This window comes from Crinia signifera, chromosome 1, assembly GCF_055691185.1.
Source record: "Crinia signifera chromosome 1, ASM5569118v1, whole genome shotgun sequence".
Lineage (NCBI taxonomy): Eukaryota > Metazoa > Chordata > Amphibia > Anura > Myobatrachidae > Crinia > Crinia signifera.
In genome coordinates this window covers 347694835-347714384 of record NC_139217.1, presented here as the reverse complement: position 1 = coordinate 347714384, position 19550 = coordinate 347694835, and the positions used below count along the sequence as shown (strand labels likewise).

The 19550-nt window shown below is 41.2% G+C and overlaps 1 protein-coding gene across 4 annotated transcripts in view; it reads left to right on the top strand.

Annotated features, from left to right (window-relative positions):
• TTC28 (tetratricopeptide repeat domain 28) overlaps positions 1–19550 on the top strand; it is a 561828-nt gene that overhangs the window by 237775 nt on the left and 304503 nt on the right. For all 4 annotated transcript variants that reach the window (XM_083146807.1, XM_083146798.1, XM_083146816.1 and 1 more), the window contains one exon: positions 10895–11042. In XM_083146807.1, the coding sequence (XP_083002933.1) occupies positions 10895–11042 (148 nt within the window). The remainder of the gene's footprint in view (positions 1–10894; positions 11043–19550) is intronic.

Genomic DNA, 19550 nt, shown 5'->3' with positions numbered 1-19550 from the left:
CGCGTAAGATATTTATAGACATGCTGCACGTGTTTTGAATTAAAATGAATTCATTCCTTGTAATCACATTTCTGATCTCCCTGTCCGCATTCCATAAATCCCACAGCAAGAAGTTGTTGGACTGGCTCTATCAGGTTAAAACTTTAAAACAGTTTATGTGGAAATCGATGGAAAAACACTTTAGGCCTAATTAGTAAATGTATACATTACAAAATAACACTTGGTTGTTGTCTCTTTTAGACAACTGTTATTTGTACAAGTAAATGGGAAAATGCTGTTTTATATTCCATACATTTTATGGTAAAGTATTCAGCAAGCAAAAAATGTACTTAATAGTGCGCAGCCACTCACTTTATTTAGGAAGTGGGCAGTGCCAGGCAGATGTGGTGCAGCTCCATATAACTTTAATGCTCTTCCAGGCTTCTAGGAGTGTCACCGGAGATTCTGGAGCCTCCCGCCCTTTCAGGGAGAGGAGGCGAGTATGCAGTAGCAGTGGTATTTGGAATAAAAAGGTCCTTCTGTCATAGTAATGTTATTTGTATCAATTAATGGACTGGTTCTGACTTAGAATTTCAGTAGTTGTGTTTATCTGCTATATAGGCATATAGAAAAGGGTCATAATGGAAAACTAAGGCCCCCAACCCTCTATTAAAATCACATACTCCCCATCTGCTGGCCCCACTGATATATTGTATGTGGTTACAGTCCTGACATATGTGTAACTATATATCCATTAATTTATCTACTGTATAACTTTAAATGTGTTCTATGCAGTGGTATTGCCTCAGTTTAGAAATATGGCTGCTCAATATTCAAATGCCAAAAAAAAAATGTATGTGGTAAATAGATTTTTTTTTTTGCCCTTTAATAGGGTGATGCTTTCTGAATTTAAAAATGATTGAAAGTTGTCTAATGTAGTGAAATATGTGTCTAATCAGAAACATGTGATGATTAGTGATAAGAAAGTTACCTGATGAAGACTATAATCCTAATATCAATACATCACAAACCATTACAGAGTGCTGGGTTACACATTGTGTTTTTCAAGGCCCTAAGACATTGCAGGAAACGGGGCCAAAACCTGTCGGATTTAAATGCGTTTCCGTCAAAAGCAGGTGAATCGGTGGCTATTCTTCCAATCCCCCTGGTTTCCGACAGGTCAGAGCATTCTAACCTGTCAGAAAAAAACAGACTTTATTGAATAGGTCAGAACCCCTTTTGACCTATTCAAGTCGAAAATTGCTGTTTTTCCGACAAGACAGCTGTTCCTGAAAGAAATTGAATGTACCCCTATGGGTGCTGGAATTTCCGACAGTAGTGAAATCTACACTTTTCGTAATTTTAGGTTAAGTTTACATCTGACTGGTTTGATTAAAGTGCCAATTTACCGACTGTCAGAAAACTTGTGGATCTGTGATGTACTCGCTGATCCACATGTTTCTGTCAAAATTGTGCCTGTTTTCGCCAATTTTTTAGTCATGTTTCCACAAAGCAGTTTGACTTTAGACAATACAGTGAAACCGCATCAATAAAAATACGATTAAAAACCGTGCAGAATTAAATAGTAAAGTTCGGGATTTGGCTTAATTGAAAACCCCTCTAAGGATTAATTGCTATTCATAATACAAATTTTTCATCTCCAGGAACATAATAAGAATAGTGTAGACTTCTATATGACTGGATTTAACCAGGTGATTTCTGTCCTCTTATTATTAGAAAATTGTGGATTTGATTTCATTGTACGGTTTTACTCTGTATTCTCTATTTGTATTTTTTATATAGTGAGAGTGCCCAAGTTGTTGTTCATCTTATAAATTGTTGTTTCTATTATATTGGTGGTTAAGTGTGTGTTCTAGCACTATTGCACTTTACATCGAAAAATCACATTTAACATTAACATTATTTTCTTACATCTAAGCATATGTTACAGTACTACAGGACACCGAGCAGGAATCATGGGAGAATCATATCCGTGTGAGTTCCCTTAGCACAAGACATACACTTTTACTTTTGTAACATCAGCAGAACCCTTTGATGTAGCCATTTTGGTCAGTGTATGATAAATATTCAATTACTCTCCGGCTTTCCTTTAATATAGAACACAAACATGTAGAGGCACCCACAAGCTTATCTTTGAAAGTGTAATAGGCTTTGGTGGCTCCAGGTTCTGCCCTCAAGACACAAATAGAAAACACACAGAATAGAAAAAAAATGTTTATATTTAGGTTTACACATTGATCTATTTAAACCTTAGTGGTTGGAGATTACTGTACATAATGACGCAGATTCACTGGTTTGTTTTTTGTTTTGGAGAATAGACCGTGATCAGATTACAGCGTGCTTGGTGACGGCATGTTTTATAATCAACTCCACAGGCTAGCTGCTCTTTTTAAAAGAAAAATATTTCCTTGCATAACTGTGGTTTCAGTGAGGATTTCAACAGTAATACGTCACGGGCAATGTCCTTGACTGTGACTTTGAAGACTCCAACAAAAATTGTTGAGCATTTTGGGTTCCCATGACATATAGTAAGAGGTAACCAGTGTTCCGGTACATATTGGTATCAGCATAATTCCATACCAGGGACATCTCCAAACCATTTTAAGAGAGACCAGACTAGAAATAGCACATTGATGCATATAACATAAATTATCTAGATCTTTATTATCTAGCCTTTTCTTCAGATGTTGCTCATATAACGCTGCCATATTTTTGTGAACAAGCTTTCCAGTTTAAGACATGTCAGTTAAGGACAGATTATTCATTGCATCCTCATTCTTACCGAGCGCTGTAGGATTTTCAGAAACCAACACAATGATATAGGCACTTGCCAGTTATAAGATGTAGTTAAGTCTCCAAATATGCTGCAATGGTGGCAGCAATGGTGTTGAAATCACCAGAAAAATGGCTGCTGCGCCATTTTTACAGAGATCCGTGCTTGTACAGTAGAGTCTGATCTTTATAGTGCTCAGACTGTGAAACTCTGTTCCGGCATAGAGGAGAGGCCCTGGACAGAGGAGGCTGCACATGAGCCTCCTCCTCGCTTAAAATGCCCCCGCAACTGATGAAGAGACTACCCTATGACAGGCAGTTAACATATTGTATATCCCTAATGGTCTAATCTTTATCAAATATATTTTGTAACCAAAGTGGATTAAGCCCTTGACATGAACCAAGAACCATTAAACAATCTTATGTTTTAAATATTTACCTCATTTGTCCATGTCACTTTGAGGTCCTACAGTCGGTACCATCCTTTGAGGCGGACAGCTAGATTTCACAATCTATGCTTTTTTAACAGTTTTGAAAAAAGATTTTCTCAAACAGTAATAGTAATTAATGTAATCACTATAATTACATATTTACACACCTTTGATGTTTAACTAATGCAGATTGCTTATTTCTGGCACAATAGGCCAATAACTGAAGTTAAAAAATCTTGGCAAGTGTAAGGATATTGCATCTATACATACGGCCATATGTAATAGTGAACTGGAAAAAATTGGAATATAGATAAAAAGCGCAAGTGAATACTTGTAGTTTTTACATTCAATGTCCTCTTTTAACGAAATGTGGTCTTTGATCTCAAGTCGTGATATTCAGCAGGTGCTGCATTGCGCCACGTATTATCTATCATTTGTTTCTCCAAATGTAATAGTGTCCGAGTTTGGCAGCCGTGCGCAATGTCGGCTTAAATCGGAGGTTTCTTTTAAAAGGGCGGTCATTTACAAGACATGGTTTTGCTTTGTAAATGACTGCCCCATTAAAAAACCTCAGAGTTTGTCCGGCATTGCGCACCAAACTCGGATGCTATTTCATTTGTCCGATAGTCTCAGTTGTTGAAAAGTTTATGAAAATTGTCAGTGACCATCATGTTTTATTGTGAAGTGTACACATGACATTATTTATGAGAATGACAACTGACAAGGTCTACAGCCACTAAAGCAGCGATTTTCAACCACTTTTTGTGGCACACTAGTGGGCCTTGAGTTGTTGTCAAGTGTGCCACCAGAGCTAGAGATGTCTACACTAGTTTATAGCCTCCACCACCAATTCACCTGTTATTCACTGGTCTGTTGTGTTCATGTGAGGGCCAATGTATTTTATTTTGTTACCTGTGGGGACCAGTGTGATTGTTTTTACATTTGGGAAGCAATAGGTTGGGTTTTTTCCCTGTGGGGGACAATGTGTTTTTCCCTGTGGGGGTCTGATGGTGTGCCCTGGCAATGTTAAAATCTTGTTTGGTGTGCCGTGAGTTGAAAAATGTTGAAAATCACTTCACTAAAGGCTCTCTTGTATCAGTGGAGAATAAATGATGAATTTCCCTTTTAAGGAGCCCTATTTATTTATGGAGCCCCAAAAGCCAGAACAGATTTTGAAACAGATGAAACAAAATCCCTGATAAGCCACTGCATGTCCCATAGAAGTAATTACCTGTGATCACAGGTACTTGGATACCCCCATTAGTCTGTTGTTTTATATGATCTGTAATGTCTGTAAATTTATTTTATTTTGTGTGTTTATTATACCTAGTTCTCATAACTGAGTTTTTCTGAAGTTCATATTAACTGCAACAATCAGTTTTAAGTCTATACATTTGTTGGGATTTTCTTCTTAATGAAAATGGGATGATAATGTTCTAATAAAGCTCCTTTTAGATTCGCTTTGGGTGCTGTGTTCTTTGGGGTGTCTTTGTAGTCATGGTAGACAGACACCTGCTTTATGCTTTCCTTCAACCACTGACATATGAAAGTAGAACAACAAAAGGCCAGTTTTGTCTTTATCTACAATATGACTTGTAACTTTGCTGAAATGTCTCTTTAGATCATTCATCCCTTCCATCCTAGAACTTTGCTGCAAGCAGATCAAATCCTTTGCTGCAAACGGAAAACAACAGCATATTTGCCTATGGTGTGCAATGCGATATCATTAGTTTGATGTCAGTCCATGACAGTTCAATATGGCAAATGCCACCACGTGTGTCAAAGGTGAAGCAGCACATCACTTTTCATTAGCTGCGATATTTAATTTGCGTCCATCTGTTTAGCCACAGCAAACGCTGTCCTTTAACAAAGCAGTACAAATGTAATATATTTGCCTGATTTCTCACTGCTGATGCTTGGCAAGCTCAGGAGCTCTACAATAGTAATGGCAGTTAATGGAATAAATTCTAATTCTATCCAATTAATTAGAAATTGCCCTTCAATCACTATTTGCTAATGGAAAGCAGATTAGATATTTATGTTCACAAACTGCCTTGTCGCCCCTGATTTTAACTAATGTCCTGCTTTTATTTGTTTGCTTGAGAACGTTGGGCTGGTCTCTAACTCGATAATGAGAACAGATATCTACTATTTAAGGTGCTGTCTTATGTATTTAATAGGCACGAAGTTCGTGCTAGGTCACTCTACATTTAGATGTTTTGTAATGGAGAATAATGGGTGAGTTAATGAATTCACTTGCAACTGAACAGTACACTGCACAGTACATTGCATATACAAAGACAGATGTTAGGGTATAGTGGTGCAAAAACTGATTCCTCGGTTGTTTTTCACCTGGCTTTGCAATTAAATTTTATTCTTACCTGATAATAGGTGGGGACTGGACTTAATTTGACAAACTCTTCCAACACTTTAATAAAGGCTGGTTAGGGAGCTATTTTGTATGTAGGAAAGTATACAGTGTTGTTTTTGGAATGAAGCATCAGTCACTAGAACAATGCTCAGTAGATCGTTTATCAATGGGAGAAATGTTTTTCGCTGGAGACAGTGCAAACACATAACAGACTAAATGGATCGCTATGACATAACCCTATTCATTACAGGGGTTACTGTCTTATGCAAAGGGTACTTTATATAATAAGTATTATGGCCGTACCTATACTGCTGTGATAAAATATGAGAATAAAGCATTACTTTTACTTCCGTATATACACCATAGTTGCCTACTCATTTCAGGAGAATCCCTGAAATAGCAGCAATCTCCCTCTCTTCCTCATTAGTCTAGCAATCTCCCTCATTCCACCTAGCCCACATTACACTGTTACCTTTTTTGGGGAAAAATGGAATGAGAGATAGATACATTTACATTGAATCATCAGTACCATTTCCCAGCACTTTAGCAAGTGCTTTGGGGATCATCTACATTTGGATATAAGCCATTTAAAAAGATTCCTTTCAGATGTAGCAGTACACACCAACAATTCTAGGGACCACGTTCACAATCTCTTTTCACGATCTCTTGATATATGGAACTAGACACGCCCTTTGGGAGGAGCATATCACATTCACTCAATGGGAATTTTATTCCGTCTGGAATAGCGGCGGCACATTGAATACCCCCCTTAGTGGTCAATGAGACTGATTCAGACATGGTGCTTACTTGGTAGCAACAGCCATACACAAATTTGGATCATGACCTTTGGAATTGATTGTACTGCCTTACTGTATATCTAATACTTAAGTACTATATTATCTTGGGAATTCTGCAGTTTTATTAATTGTCATTTGCTTAATTTATTTAAAGAGCTACACTTACATGATTTGCTCTATTAATATAGAACCGCTTGCCAGAGGACATTTTGATTATTATTGTACAATATGATTTTAAGTACAGTAGATGAATATTCAGTATGATGAGTTTTTACATGCATTCCCCATATTACCATTGGTGCTCTATTGCTACTATTTAGTGCTGTCCTTTTATCATCGATTGTCCTATAAATATTCAGCATTTTATTTGCATAGATTGTATATAAAAGTCAGGTAGTAAAGGTTCTATTTATCAGTAAGCAGAAGCTTATTTACATGTAGGCAAATATAGGTGAAACATGGGAGATTTAATGGATATTGCCTGCTACAAGAAGTCGAAGTACCCTATACTGTATCTGATTCCTGCGTGCTGCAGGAATCAGATACAGTATAGGGTACTTCGACTTCTTGTAGCAGGCAATATCCATTAAATCTTCCCGATTATCTATACTTTTTCTGTTGAGGGACAAGTAATCTCAATTTCTTGTTCTACCTAGCACATAACAAGTACTACAGATTAACAACGGAGCTTAGCCTGGCACTGCATAGGTGTTTATAGCAACGGTTCCCAGACCTGGGACTCAAGACACCCTAACATTTGAGGGTTTTTTACGCATAGCCATACTTGAACACAGATGGTTATATCAAATTGACGGAGGTACTAAACCACCTTTTCCCAATCCTATATATCCTTAATACCTGGGGGAAGATGTTGCAAAGGTTGGAGAGTGATAAATTACCGTACAGTCAGCTTCTGTCACTCTATAGGCAGTGGGGAAGATTTATCAAACCTTGAAGAAACATAAAGTAGCAACCAATCAGCTCCTTTAATGTTTTTAAAATACAGCCTGTAAAATGACAGTTAGCAGCTTATAGGTATTTTATCTCTCTCCAATTTCAATGTCACTACAGCATAGAAAGTAAACCATGGTATCGGAGTGCAAGTGAACCAGGCAGTGGGTACATCCTATTGTAAACAAGGTACAACCATACATTAGATTAGGGTTCCCTAAAGTATCCAAAAGCCGCTAAAAATGTAGCAACACAGTTTTTGTAAATTTGAATCTAAATCCTTTAAACACAATTGAAATGTTTATTTACAATTTGCGTCCCTTTAAGTATTTGCATGTTGTCCGTCATGAATTACTAAAGGATAACTCGTTTACCTTATTAAGTTGATCTCTTTAATCTCCTTCTGTAGCTGAAAGAGATGAAGGATCAATACAAGACTGGTGCCGCGGTTCTCAGTCCGCATGAGCAGTTCTGGCACTTCTGAATGTCATGTCTGCTACAAATACTTTAAGATTTCTATTATAAGAAATGTGAAATCTTATATCTGATTGGATTATGTTTAGCCATAAAAATGAGTAAGCATTGTTCACAGCAAAATAAATAAGTCATAATGATCATATTTTCACACCATAAAATAGTCTGATTCCTAAAACACACCTTAGGACACCAAATAATACCATCTCTTCTGTGTAAGAGAAAATACATTGTTACTAAGAATGGTGTCTATTATGTTATTTTGATGCTGACTAAAAAAATGTTCCTCCTCAAACAACACAGATTAACCATTGTTGTATACAAGGACAGTTGCAGAACAAAATAATAGGGGGTCACCATAACAAGGGGAAGGGATTTGTGCATGATTTAAGAGCTAGGGATGCCAATCCCAGGGCATTTTTTCAATCCCGGGATTGAGAAATGTTCATTGGCCTCCCTAATAAAATAAAAACGTCCCACCCTCCCAAACAGCCCACCCTGCACATTCATTTACGAGGGTAGTGCGCCGGGAGCAGGGCGGGCGGGAGCGAAAGAGCGTCCAGGTATGGCGAGAGGGTCCAGGAATCAGAGGTTGGCTCCGCACAGCCGCTCTCAACTCCCAACAGTGTCATGCTGTGCAGAGCCGCACAGCCAGGACGGGAGCAGCCAGGCAGTGCCCGAGCAAGTGCTCAGATACTGCCTGGCATTAGACTGCGCATGTGCAGTGTAATCCCGGGATTGGAAACTCCAATTGCGGGATTCAAATCCTGGCAATTTTGGAGCCGGACCCCACACTATCATATTCTTCCTCTATGCCCACGTGGATAGTTAAGCATGAACCAAGTTGGTCTGTATAAAAAAAGTGTGAAAAACTCATGTCGACCTTTTGATTGTCATTGGGAATTGCCATACTCGTTGGAGACCGGCAGCGGGGAGCATCTCATGCGCGTGCGCCCCTTCCGGCGGTTGGTGGGGGCTGGCGGTTGGCAATCCGACTGCCAGACCCCGCTAATGAGCTCCATCTGTATATACACACACACACAAATACTAGCAATGCCCAGTGCAGTGTGACCTCTAAATATTGCCTGTCTGCTTCCTCTCTTTGTATTTGTGCTTTGCAAAGCAAGTATGTGCAATGTTTTCTGCATAATATTTGGTACGTGCCTTCCGTTGTTTATATTGTTGTTCATAAGCAATATGTATTGGCTCTTGCCACATGGGCTATGAAGAATGATAGTCTCCGCTTACCAGCTGGAGTGTAAGTGGACAAGACACAGTGACACTAATTGGCAGTCTGGTGCTTTAGGATCCCCCTAGGACTGGGATGGATAACAATGTCTACCCTGCCTGTTGGTCTTTATTTATCCATAATTTTACATTCTTTTTTGTCATATTATTTCTTACATACGGGGTGCAAAATCTGTAAAAGCTTGATTAACAGTGAATACAAATTGAAGAAACAATATGTATAAAGTATTATCCTGGGTATCGTAGCAGTTATATTACTTCTTGTTTATTTTATTGGTGTGTTCTACTTTTTCTTATCAAGCACTGTAGAGTGAATAAAATATTAGATCACAATTTTGTTGGCAGACAGATGAATAAGTATTATTTCAACATGGCAGAGAATGAGTACAACGGCTTAACTTCAGCAGTATAGATGATATTAAATAAATCTTAAAGGACAGAGCAATTAAGGACTTGAAGACTTTTATGATGTCACTCAATACAATTCCACGAAAGGGCGATAGTGTCAAATGAATCCGCCACTGTTCTTTATATGACAAAGCAGGTCTAGTCTGCGTAGGTGTCACAGGTTCCTGATAAGATAAAAATATAGTAACTAACCTGGGATCATCCTGAAATTCTGTACTAATATTGATAAATTACAGATTTGCCTTTTATATATAATATTGGAATGTAGGTAATAATATGGCTGAATTATTATATCACTTTAATAATTTGTATGGTAAGGTGACCTTATAAGAAAACTTAAAATCACAGTCAGAGTACAAAAAATGTAGCAATATCATCTAGTTCTTAAAGTATATATATAAAAAAATTGTACTGTATAAAATCATGAATTTATATTGTGGGACAAATAAATGTTGCTCTACTGTACCTTCTAAATCATGGCCAAACTGTGGTCCTCCATTAACTTTACTTCTGTACATGTTGGTTCTAATATACTATTTAAGTAATTTTTTATTATACTTTGCTCTTATTACATTTTCAAAGTACTTGTACATTGGGTAGATGCGGGGCCGGAGCAAGCCCTGTCAGCACCCCAGGCAATCACCCCGCCACCCACCTCCCCCCCCGCTCCCCTCTGGGTGGGAGGGGGGATTTCAGCGGGCACTACCCGTTCCTTCCAGTTCTTTCCTCCGGCTCTCCTCTGCGGTAGCTTTGCTGCTGCTGGCCGGCTGCAGCTCACTACTGCCCTCCAGTGGCCTGGGTAGATGAAACATATATAGGGCCTAATTTAATAGTAGCTGTAGATTTTCGCTATTCTGTATATGCGTGCAAGCCGTATTGTGCAAGCGCAAGGACTTAAACTGCGGTTGCATTCTGTAAAATGTGACTGCTGAGTGACGGTGGGGGGTGGTAGTGACTCGGCATTAGATGGGCACAGTCCAGGCAACAGAGGCGAGTCCGGAAAAGTTTCGGGGCGGTTCATGGCACCTTTATGACGTCACACTCATTTGCTGCAAGCCAAAACATGGCGACCCAGCACCCGCCTTCACAGGCAGGAGCTACCTTAGTTATGTGAATGCTTTGCTATTTTGCGAAGCATTTGAAGTTTAGAAAAGCGTTACATACTAGTGACTAGTGATTTTTCGCTAATCTACAACTGAACCTGGATCAGGCAAAACTACAACTCCTTCTACTATCATGTGGGGGGGGGGGGGGGTTACCCAGAACAGGTCAAGCTGGATCCCTCCACTCAATGTGGTTGCTAAACTTTTCAATCGAATCACTAATATGCGAACACTTTGCTGAACAGTGTATTTATATTGGATTATACATATATTGTATATTAATACCTTTGCTGTACCTACTTCATTGATAACATCTGCAATGTCTTTGTTGTTTCCTAGGCATACTTCAGACAGGGTGTTGCCCTTCAGTATCTTGGCCGCCATGCAGATGCCCTGGCTGCATTTGCGTCCGGGTTGGCGCAGGACCCCAAGAGCTTACAGCTACTGCTGGGAATGGTGGAAGCTGCAATGAAATCACCTATGAGAGGTAAGTTACCTGCAGTACATTTCCTGTATTAGTGACTGCTACTAATACTGGTTACAGCCTCTTTCTCACATTACAGCATCCTGCATTACTAATAAACATTTTACTGTTGCAGAGATTAGATTGGAAACAAAAACAATACAAGTTTGCCATCTTCTTTTAAGTTCAAATAAAAATATACTTTCAGATATCATCTCCATGTTATAACTAACATGTCTTAAGGCCCTCTACACTACAGCGATTTGGGCCAATGTCACCCATTCCCTATGGATTGGGCCGAGAAATCGGCCCAAATTGGATGCATTTGATGACCCATCGGGTCTGATGCAACGGACCTGAGTCGGAAGTCGGACCTGAATGCACAAAAGAATCACCTGCCCACGTAATTGCTGATAGCCGCAAAAAGCAACAAGGGTTGCCATAGTGATATCTTAAACTAATACATATACTATTACATAAACTAATACATATACAATCATAAAATTATAAACGAAAAAACAAAACAAGAATATTTATTTTGTACACCAAGAATATACATGCATTTTATCAGTATATAGTCTATATGTAAAAAAATATTCATGTATTATATTTTATATTTTATGTGCCAGTCTCGCACTGCAAGTCAGCTACATGGCAAAATGATTTTAAACTACTACTGGGAAGACTAGTGAAGCTGTACCATCAGCCTGATTTGAACGCTCAAATCGGACCGATGGTACAGCTTCACAAATTGACACTGCCAGCCTTGGATGGGACGCGGAACCATCCCAAAGAAACGGGACGGTCCCCCGAAAATTGGGGCAGTAATCCTGGGTCTGATCTGCAGATAACTGACACATGACACATGAGCAGAAACTGATTGTGGTAAGAGCAGAGGCAAAGCAGCTTAGACAAGCAAGAGGAAAGCCTGCTGCACTATTACAGAGGAGACCCCTTATGCTGACAATCTGTGCCCCCTGACGGGCAGCATAGGCATTCTGTTCTAGGCTGACAAGACATAGCTGAGCCAGTCACAGCATGGGCTGATCCCCAGCCAGCCATTGCCCCAGGCTACCCTCTGCAAGTCAAAATGGAGAGAAAAACAAGGGAAAGAAGGAAGAAAATAAAATAGATGTGCTCAGCGGTGCTTCCTTAAGGGTTACACTGGTAATATAAGAATATTAGAATTGGGACAATGTGATTCTCAGATGACTACACTGTAATATTAGTTTCTTTGCTTTGTTTTCACAACTAACATTTGATACATTTATTTTCAGAAAATAACTCAATCAATCAGCTGAACTGAGTTAAAAGAAATACAGTTGGGAGGGCTCCAAACCTTACAGGAAAGAAGCCATTGGGCTATGATATCAAATAAGATGGAAATAGCTGTCTGCGGGTTGGAGTTATTGCACTGCATCTCTGACTGTGTCTGAGCTAGGAAATGCCAATCCTACTGTATACACAGTGTGCCACAAGGATAACTAAGCAATGCTTTATCTGTCCTGAAAAATAATTCTCAGAGTACAATGACATCTTCATTCTTTCCCGATTAGCTTAGAAGCATATGACAGAAAGCATGTGACTACCTTCTAGGTGAAGAACACTTTGAACCATTACTGATGCCCTGGGCGGGATGTTATAACATCCGCGGCCCCCCTTCGCCGGACATCGCATTTTTAATAACGGCATATGCTATAACATATGCCGTTATTCATGCAAGGGACAGCTCTTGCGGTAAGAGCTGTCCCTTGCGATGCGGTGCCGGCGCTGGACTTCCGGGTCTGTGACCCGGGAGTCCATCTGCGCATGCGCAGACCCCGGCGCCGGCCGCAGGGCACGCTGGGAGGGATCCGTGACGGATCCCTCAAACAGCGCTGCGGTAAGAAGCCCATAGGCTTCTGCAGGGATTCGCCAGCTTTAGCTGGCGATTCCCTCCGCAGCGCTGACACTGCGGAGGCGCCATATAGCATATAGAAATGCGGTAGAAACCCCGAAAACGGGGTTTTTACCGCATTTCTGCTATATAGCATCCCGCCCCCTGTCTGGGTTCTCTCAAGTCTAAAGCCGTGTACACACTAGGCGATGTCATACCTCCGAACATGGGGACACATTGCATACCTCCCAACATGACCCTCTCCAGGAGGGACACCATGCTCTGTTTCTGGACTTCCCTCTTAATTTATGACTACCATCACCTGTGGCGAAACATCTTTCTTGTCCATTAGCCTGTTTAAAAGAGGTGATGGCAGTTATAAATTAAGGGGGAAGTCCAGAAACAGAGCATTGTGCTCCCCCTGGAGAGGGTCATGTTAAGAGGTATGCAATGTGTGTACCTGGTAATATTGGCTGCGGGGGACTGGATGGGGACCCAGTGCAGGGCCAGCATCGGCAAGTGCATACACTTGTCAATGCCGGAGAGGTGGGAGCAGCAGGGGGGAGCTGGGGCCATGCTGCAGCATACCATTAGCAAGGTTCTCCCTCGTCTGTAATAAACACACAAGGGAGGGTGTCACTATCCTAGGCGGCGATTCCCCAGATATGCCAATCTGCCACGTGACACGTTTACTGAGTACCCCAAGCGTGTGTTTATTTCACCACGATTTTCCGCTTGCATCCAACCAAAGTACCTTTTGGACCTAGTCCACGACAGCTTTGGTTCTGCCGAAACACAAAATTCTGAATTACACGGTAATGCCCTGGCGAATTCATCAGAGGCTTGGGCTGGATAACAACAGACACCAAAACTAAATTATGATTTTTAATGTAAGTGGAAACACTACAAGGCTTACAGTATATTACAGGAAAAAATAGGTTACAAGATATATTGTTAAAAGTCAAAAGTAATACGTAAAAGACAATTTCAGAGAAAAATAAAAACTTTGGAATTAAAAACCCACCAATCCGATAAGACAGGGGAGTGGAGTGGAAATCTCTCCGGGTACTGGAACATTTCAGAGACAAGTATCAGACCCGTCTCATTCCAAGGATAATGAACATTGTTTTTGTGTGCCATACCCTTTTAAAATCTGCAAACCCCCACACAATCACACAGCCCCACCTCTTGGAATCTTCACTGTCACATGGGGTCTCCTGGTGAGATACGCAGGGGCTGGCTAATTTACTTTCCTTTGAAGCTGAGCAATTAGCCATTAACAACCAAAGCTTTGACATTTTTTTATACAGAGCAACCTCCTGGGATCAGAGTCAATAAACTGTGTTGAGACATAACAGCCAGACCAGATCTCGGTCTGGGTTCTAGTGGAAATTACTTCCATTGATGCTATACTGAGGAGATATCATCACAACATCATAAACAGAGAGTATGGACTGCAAAGGAAAGGCATTCCATTTGCTTCCCTGATGTTGGAATAACCTTTTCACCCACCATTTCTTCATAACCATCCAGGGTAAATGCAGGTCACTTATCAATAACAGGTTATGAACAGTTACGCCCGTTCTGGCATCAGAACGGCATCGTCAGAATGGCGCTTAATCATGACAGGGTCATTAACAATGCACAGGATCATGCATTGTTAACGATATATATATATATATATCACTCAGAAGAGCCCTTCCGAGCAATCTCTTTTACTTTCTCATCTAGTGTGTATGTGGCTTTACATCTTAGATGTTACTCTCTCATCTCCTGCACTGAGGAGACCTTATAAGGCTGACAAAGCTGTAAGACGTACGATACAGCTGTTGCTCACTGATGACTGTATGCTCCCACCTCCTTTATACAGTAACTATATACAGAAATGTCATCTGTATCATATCTAGTACATTCCATGAAATTCTTACGATAGACATATATCATATACTGACAGTTATTCAGTAAAAATCTTAAAAGCAAAATCTTTCTCTAGCCATGCTGCACTACAGGTGGGGCAGATGTAACATGTGCAGAGAGAATTAGATTTGGGTGTTATTTTGTTTCTGTGCAGGGTATATGCTGACTGCTTTATTTTTACACTGCAATTTAGATTTCAGTTTGAACCCACCTCACCAGCGGCGTAACTATAGCACCGCAGCCCCCGCCACCGCGGGGGGGCGCTGTGCATGTGGGGGCGCCGGGGGCTGCGATGCTATAGTTAAACCCCCCCCTCAATCTTCCGCAGACTTACCTATCGCGCTGGTCCCGGCGGCTCCGTTCTTCTGCTGAGGACCACCACAAAATGGCCGCCCCCATATAGCACACTGTTCTCCGAAACTGTATGCTGTATGGGGGCGGCCATTTTCTGGTGGTCCTCAGTAGAAGAACGGAGCCGCCGGGACCAGCGCGATAGGTAAGGCTGTGTGGGATTGAGGGGGGGTTTGCATGGGCGGCGGGGTAGGGGTGCTTGGCGGGGCGGCGATGGGGGGGGGGGCGCCCCCCCGCTAACGGTGGGGGGGCGCCCAAAACGTAGCTACGCCACTGCACCTCACCCACATCTAACTTTCTCCGCACATGTTACAATTGCCCCAGTGCAGCACGGTTTTGCCCATTTTTAGATAAAATTTGCCCTGCGATCAGGTCTGAATTAGGCCCATAGTACAGTACATTTTAGATATGTCATGTAAAATCACAATCCTCCTCTTCTTAAGTGTATAATTCTTTGAGCATTTGATAGATTTTTATTTTCAGACCTAAATGTCTTCAGTTTCTCATAAATCTTTAAAACCAGTTTGCCATGACACCAAAATCAGAATGCAAACAGATGATTTGTGCCTGCAATGACTTTTATACTTTATCAACTTTGAGATGTGTTATTCATTTATTTATTTTGTTTCCATGTTCACCTCTTTCTGTTTGTTATTTACTATTCATCATGTCGGTCTACGAGTACTGTATGTGTGCAATGGATTACAGATGATTGCCTTCTAGCATCTGCTCGGAATGTAGTGATGTATAGTACTCCACATACTGTAAGTAATATTGACAGGTTGAATATAGCAACCTAGGTTGAACAAGATGGACGCAAGTCTTTTTTCAGCCTTACCTACTATGTAACTATGTAACTACGCAGTGAAAGCAAGTAGTCCACATGACCATATTGGCCAGAGCCTGAAAATGTGGCTAGTGTCACATAGCTGTGTCCATACCATGCACTAAACACATACAAATAGAAAAAAAGTAATGTACTTTAATGTCATACCCTTCAACATGACCCATTCCATTAGGTACAAAATGCTCTGTTCCTGGACCTCCCTTTCATAACGCATCATTGCCATCACCTGTGGTGAATCACCCTTCTCTTAAATTAACTAGTTTAACACAGGTGACGGCAATCATACATTAAGGGCGGTATTCAATGTGAATACCTGCGAGGTGCAGCGAATCCTTTTTAGGATTCGCTGCACATTCTCCACGTTCCGGAGCCAGCGGGCTCCGGTATTCAACGTGTCAGGGGCTCGCTGCCCCTGACAGGCGAATATGAGCTCCTGCGGCGATTGCCGCAGGGAGCCTGAGGAGGGTGCCAGGCAGAGAGATGGAAGTCTCTCTGCCTGCCCCTGAACGTTTGTGGGGGGCAGGTGGACTCCCCGGGTGCCAGACAGCACAGGCTGCCCCCCGGGGGTGCCAGCAGGGGAGTGTATATTCACTATACCCGATCGTAACATCGGGTGCAGTGAATATATGAATATGTAATGAGCGGCTCGGCTCCGGCGCCCCCTGCTGGCTGCTGTGTAAAAAAAAAAAATATATTTTTTTTCAAATTAAATATATATTCATGTGCTTACAGCACATGAATAAAAGTAGCATGCCCCTCCTCAGAATAAAATTCCTGATTTTTAGACACCAAATGTAAAAAACAAAACACTTTATTTTAGAAGTTCACATTCCACTTCACCATAAAAAGATAGCGATTGCTACTCGGTGAATCATGGCGAAAAAAACCTTCAAATGTATTCGCCATGTGGTCATTGAATAGGGTGATTCACCGTTTTTGTCAAAAATTCACCAAACAGCACAAATTCGCCATAAAAACATGGCGAATCAGGCTCATTGAATACCGCCCTAAGAGGGAAGTCCAGGAACAGAAAATGTTGTACTTAATGGATTGGGTCATGTTGAATGGTATGGATTTTTAATACTTATAACTTACCCAGTCGATGTGTACCAGTATGATATGAAGAATGATGGGGCTGACATATCATTAATTCAATACACATCAGAAAAATTAAAACAGGACTGAACGTTCATATTTCCATTCTTCATTACCATACACCCTGTTGCTAGCCTTATTGCTTGGGTGGTGTGCAGCAACGATGCTAGCGGTCGCAGGCACCCCATACTGGTCATTCCCGATATTTTGTTCTGATTCAGCAGGTCGTCTCAGTGTGTACCTGGCTTAACACTAACCATATTTACCCTAATGACAACCCTATTCCTAATGGTAACTTTCATGCACCGTACACATGGGGTGATTTCAGCAAGAAATCACCCCGCGACTAGCCCACGGCTTCCCCCGGCAGAGTGTCTCGTTCTCACCAGCGACTACTTCTGAAAGGAAGATTTAATACAGAAGTTAAATCTATCCAGATAAGGTATTTACAATACTACAATATTTTATCTGGATATATCCTCAGTTCCCAATTATGATGTTTTAATTTTTTTTTTTTTTAAATAGTGTTCAACAAGCCATGTTTATTGATAACAACCATCCTCCCTATGTGGTTATACTTCTTATTTTCTTTGTTAACCACTACATTTAAAGGTACGGACTCAGGCTCATTTGAGAATAAAACAGCTCGGAAAGGAATGTGTTATAGGGCAGAATCCTCTAGGGCTCATTCTTAGACATTTCCTGCCATGAACAGTTCCCATAATAAAGGCAAGTGAAAATAGAACCAAGCTTTACACTGTTAATCACCAGTAAAGTACATATAACAATAAATCCTAAAAACATAATCTAGAAATGCAGCATCTTAATGCCTTCAAGGTCATAATAATAAAGGAAGATCAGGACATAAACGGAGTTCAATTATATATTGATCTAGAGATGAATTATTTGGAAAATCTCCCTATTGTTATGCATTATACAGTATGTCTGTATATGTTTTTGAGTAGTACATGTCCAGTCTGTCACTGGGCACCACGTACATACTGTACAGAAGCAGTATAATAAGCAATGCTTAAGGGCTCAGAAAAGTATTGATTCAGCCTGCATTTCAGCCGCATTGCTACAGTATTACTGGTTGTGTAGGTTTATAGGACTTTATAGTGTTTATATACAATCAGCTATGATACCTAAATAGGAAATATAAAACCTAATTCCATACTTGCCTACTCTCCCAGAATGGTTGGGAGGCTCCCGAAAAAACAGGTTTGCCCCCCAGGAAGGTGAGTGAGTCTCCCACATTGCCCCAGCATCCTCTGTATCCCCCTTCCGGTATTTGATGCAGCACGGATTTTGTGGGTCCACGGATTGGGGTAGGGCTACAGTATAATGAAGCAAATCACGGCATTTTGCATCATTTTAGCCCCTCCCCCCAATCTGCAAACCTGCAAATTGCTGCAGTTGACTGGCATGGGGGTGGGGCTTGGTGAAGTAAGCATCATGCCCCCCCCCCAAGTATGCCTAATTCAGAACTTGCATAAGTCAAGGGTTAAAGTGGAGGGGAATGAGGTAGAACTGAATTCCCCCACATCTAATGGTAAGGGGGACTAGTTCCACCTTCACCACAGCCATATGCGATGTCAAGCCATCATGAGGTGTTCTACTGTGGGCCAGTGGTTATCTTTAATGGGTGCAGTGCACAAGGGCTCCTGAGTCCCAGGGCGGTCCACATCGTGCACACTCTACCCATTTTGGAAATACTTACCAAGGCTCCGAAGTCCCGCTGTAGTAGCAGGAGCGTTGCAGAAATCACCAGAAAAAATAGTGCAGCAGCCATTTTACCGCCAATCTGCACATGCAACGTGGAGTCTGAGTGCGCTAGGGCTCAAACTCTACAGCAGAGGTTTGCGCATGTGCAGTAGGGAAAGAGCACTAGAGCGCCCTGCTTTCTGGTTGTTCACAAGCCAGTGGCAAGGACACAGGTTCAGTGGCGTGAATTCACCAGACATCCTTTCCGATGGTAATGCAGTGGATCTGAAGGCGAGTCCTCTCGCGCAGCAGTGGATTATAGAAGCCTGTAGTGGGTGAATTTTAACCATAGACGCCTCCTGTGGCTTTTGTATATTTCCACAGCGCTGCTGCATACAAAGTCGCTGCATACAAAATGAGTGCCCACCCCAGAATCAGCCCCTTAGTCTATATCTATATTTCACTTGGTTACTATTTCATGAATGCAAATATAAGAGATGTCCTAGATTCTGTGTTCAGATTATGGGGTTTCATTTACGATGGGAGTTCTATTGAACATGGGATGTTGCCCATAGCAACCAGACAGATTTTAATTCTTATTTATTTAGCACCTTCTATAAGATAATAGATAGAATCTGATTGGTTGCCCATAGCAACCCCCATCTGCCATAGCACTCCCATCTTAGTAAATAAACACCGATGTCTTCCAAGCAAATGTCTTCCAACTGCCCAAGGGACAAAT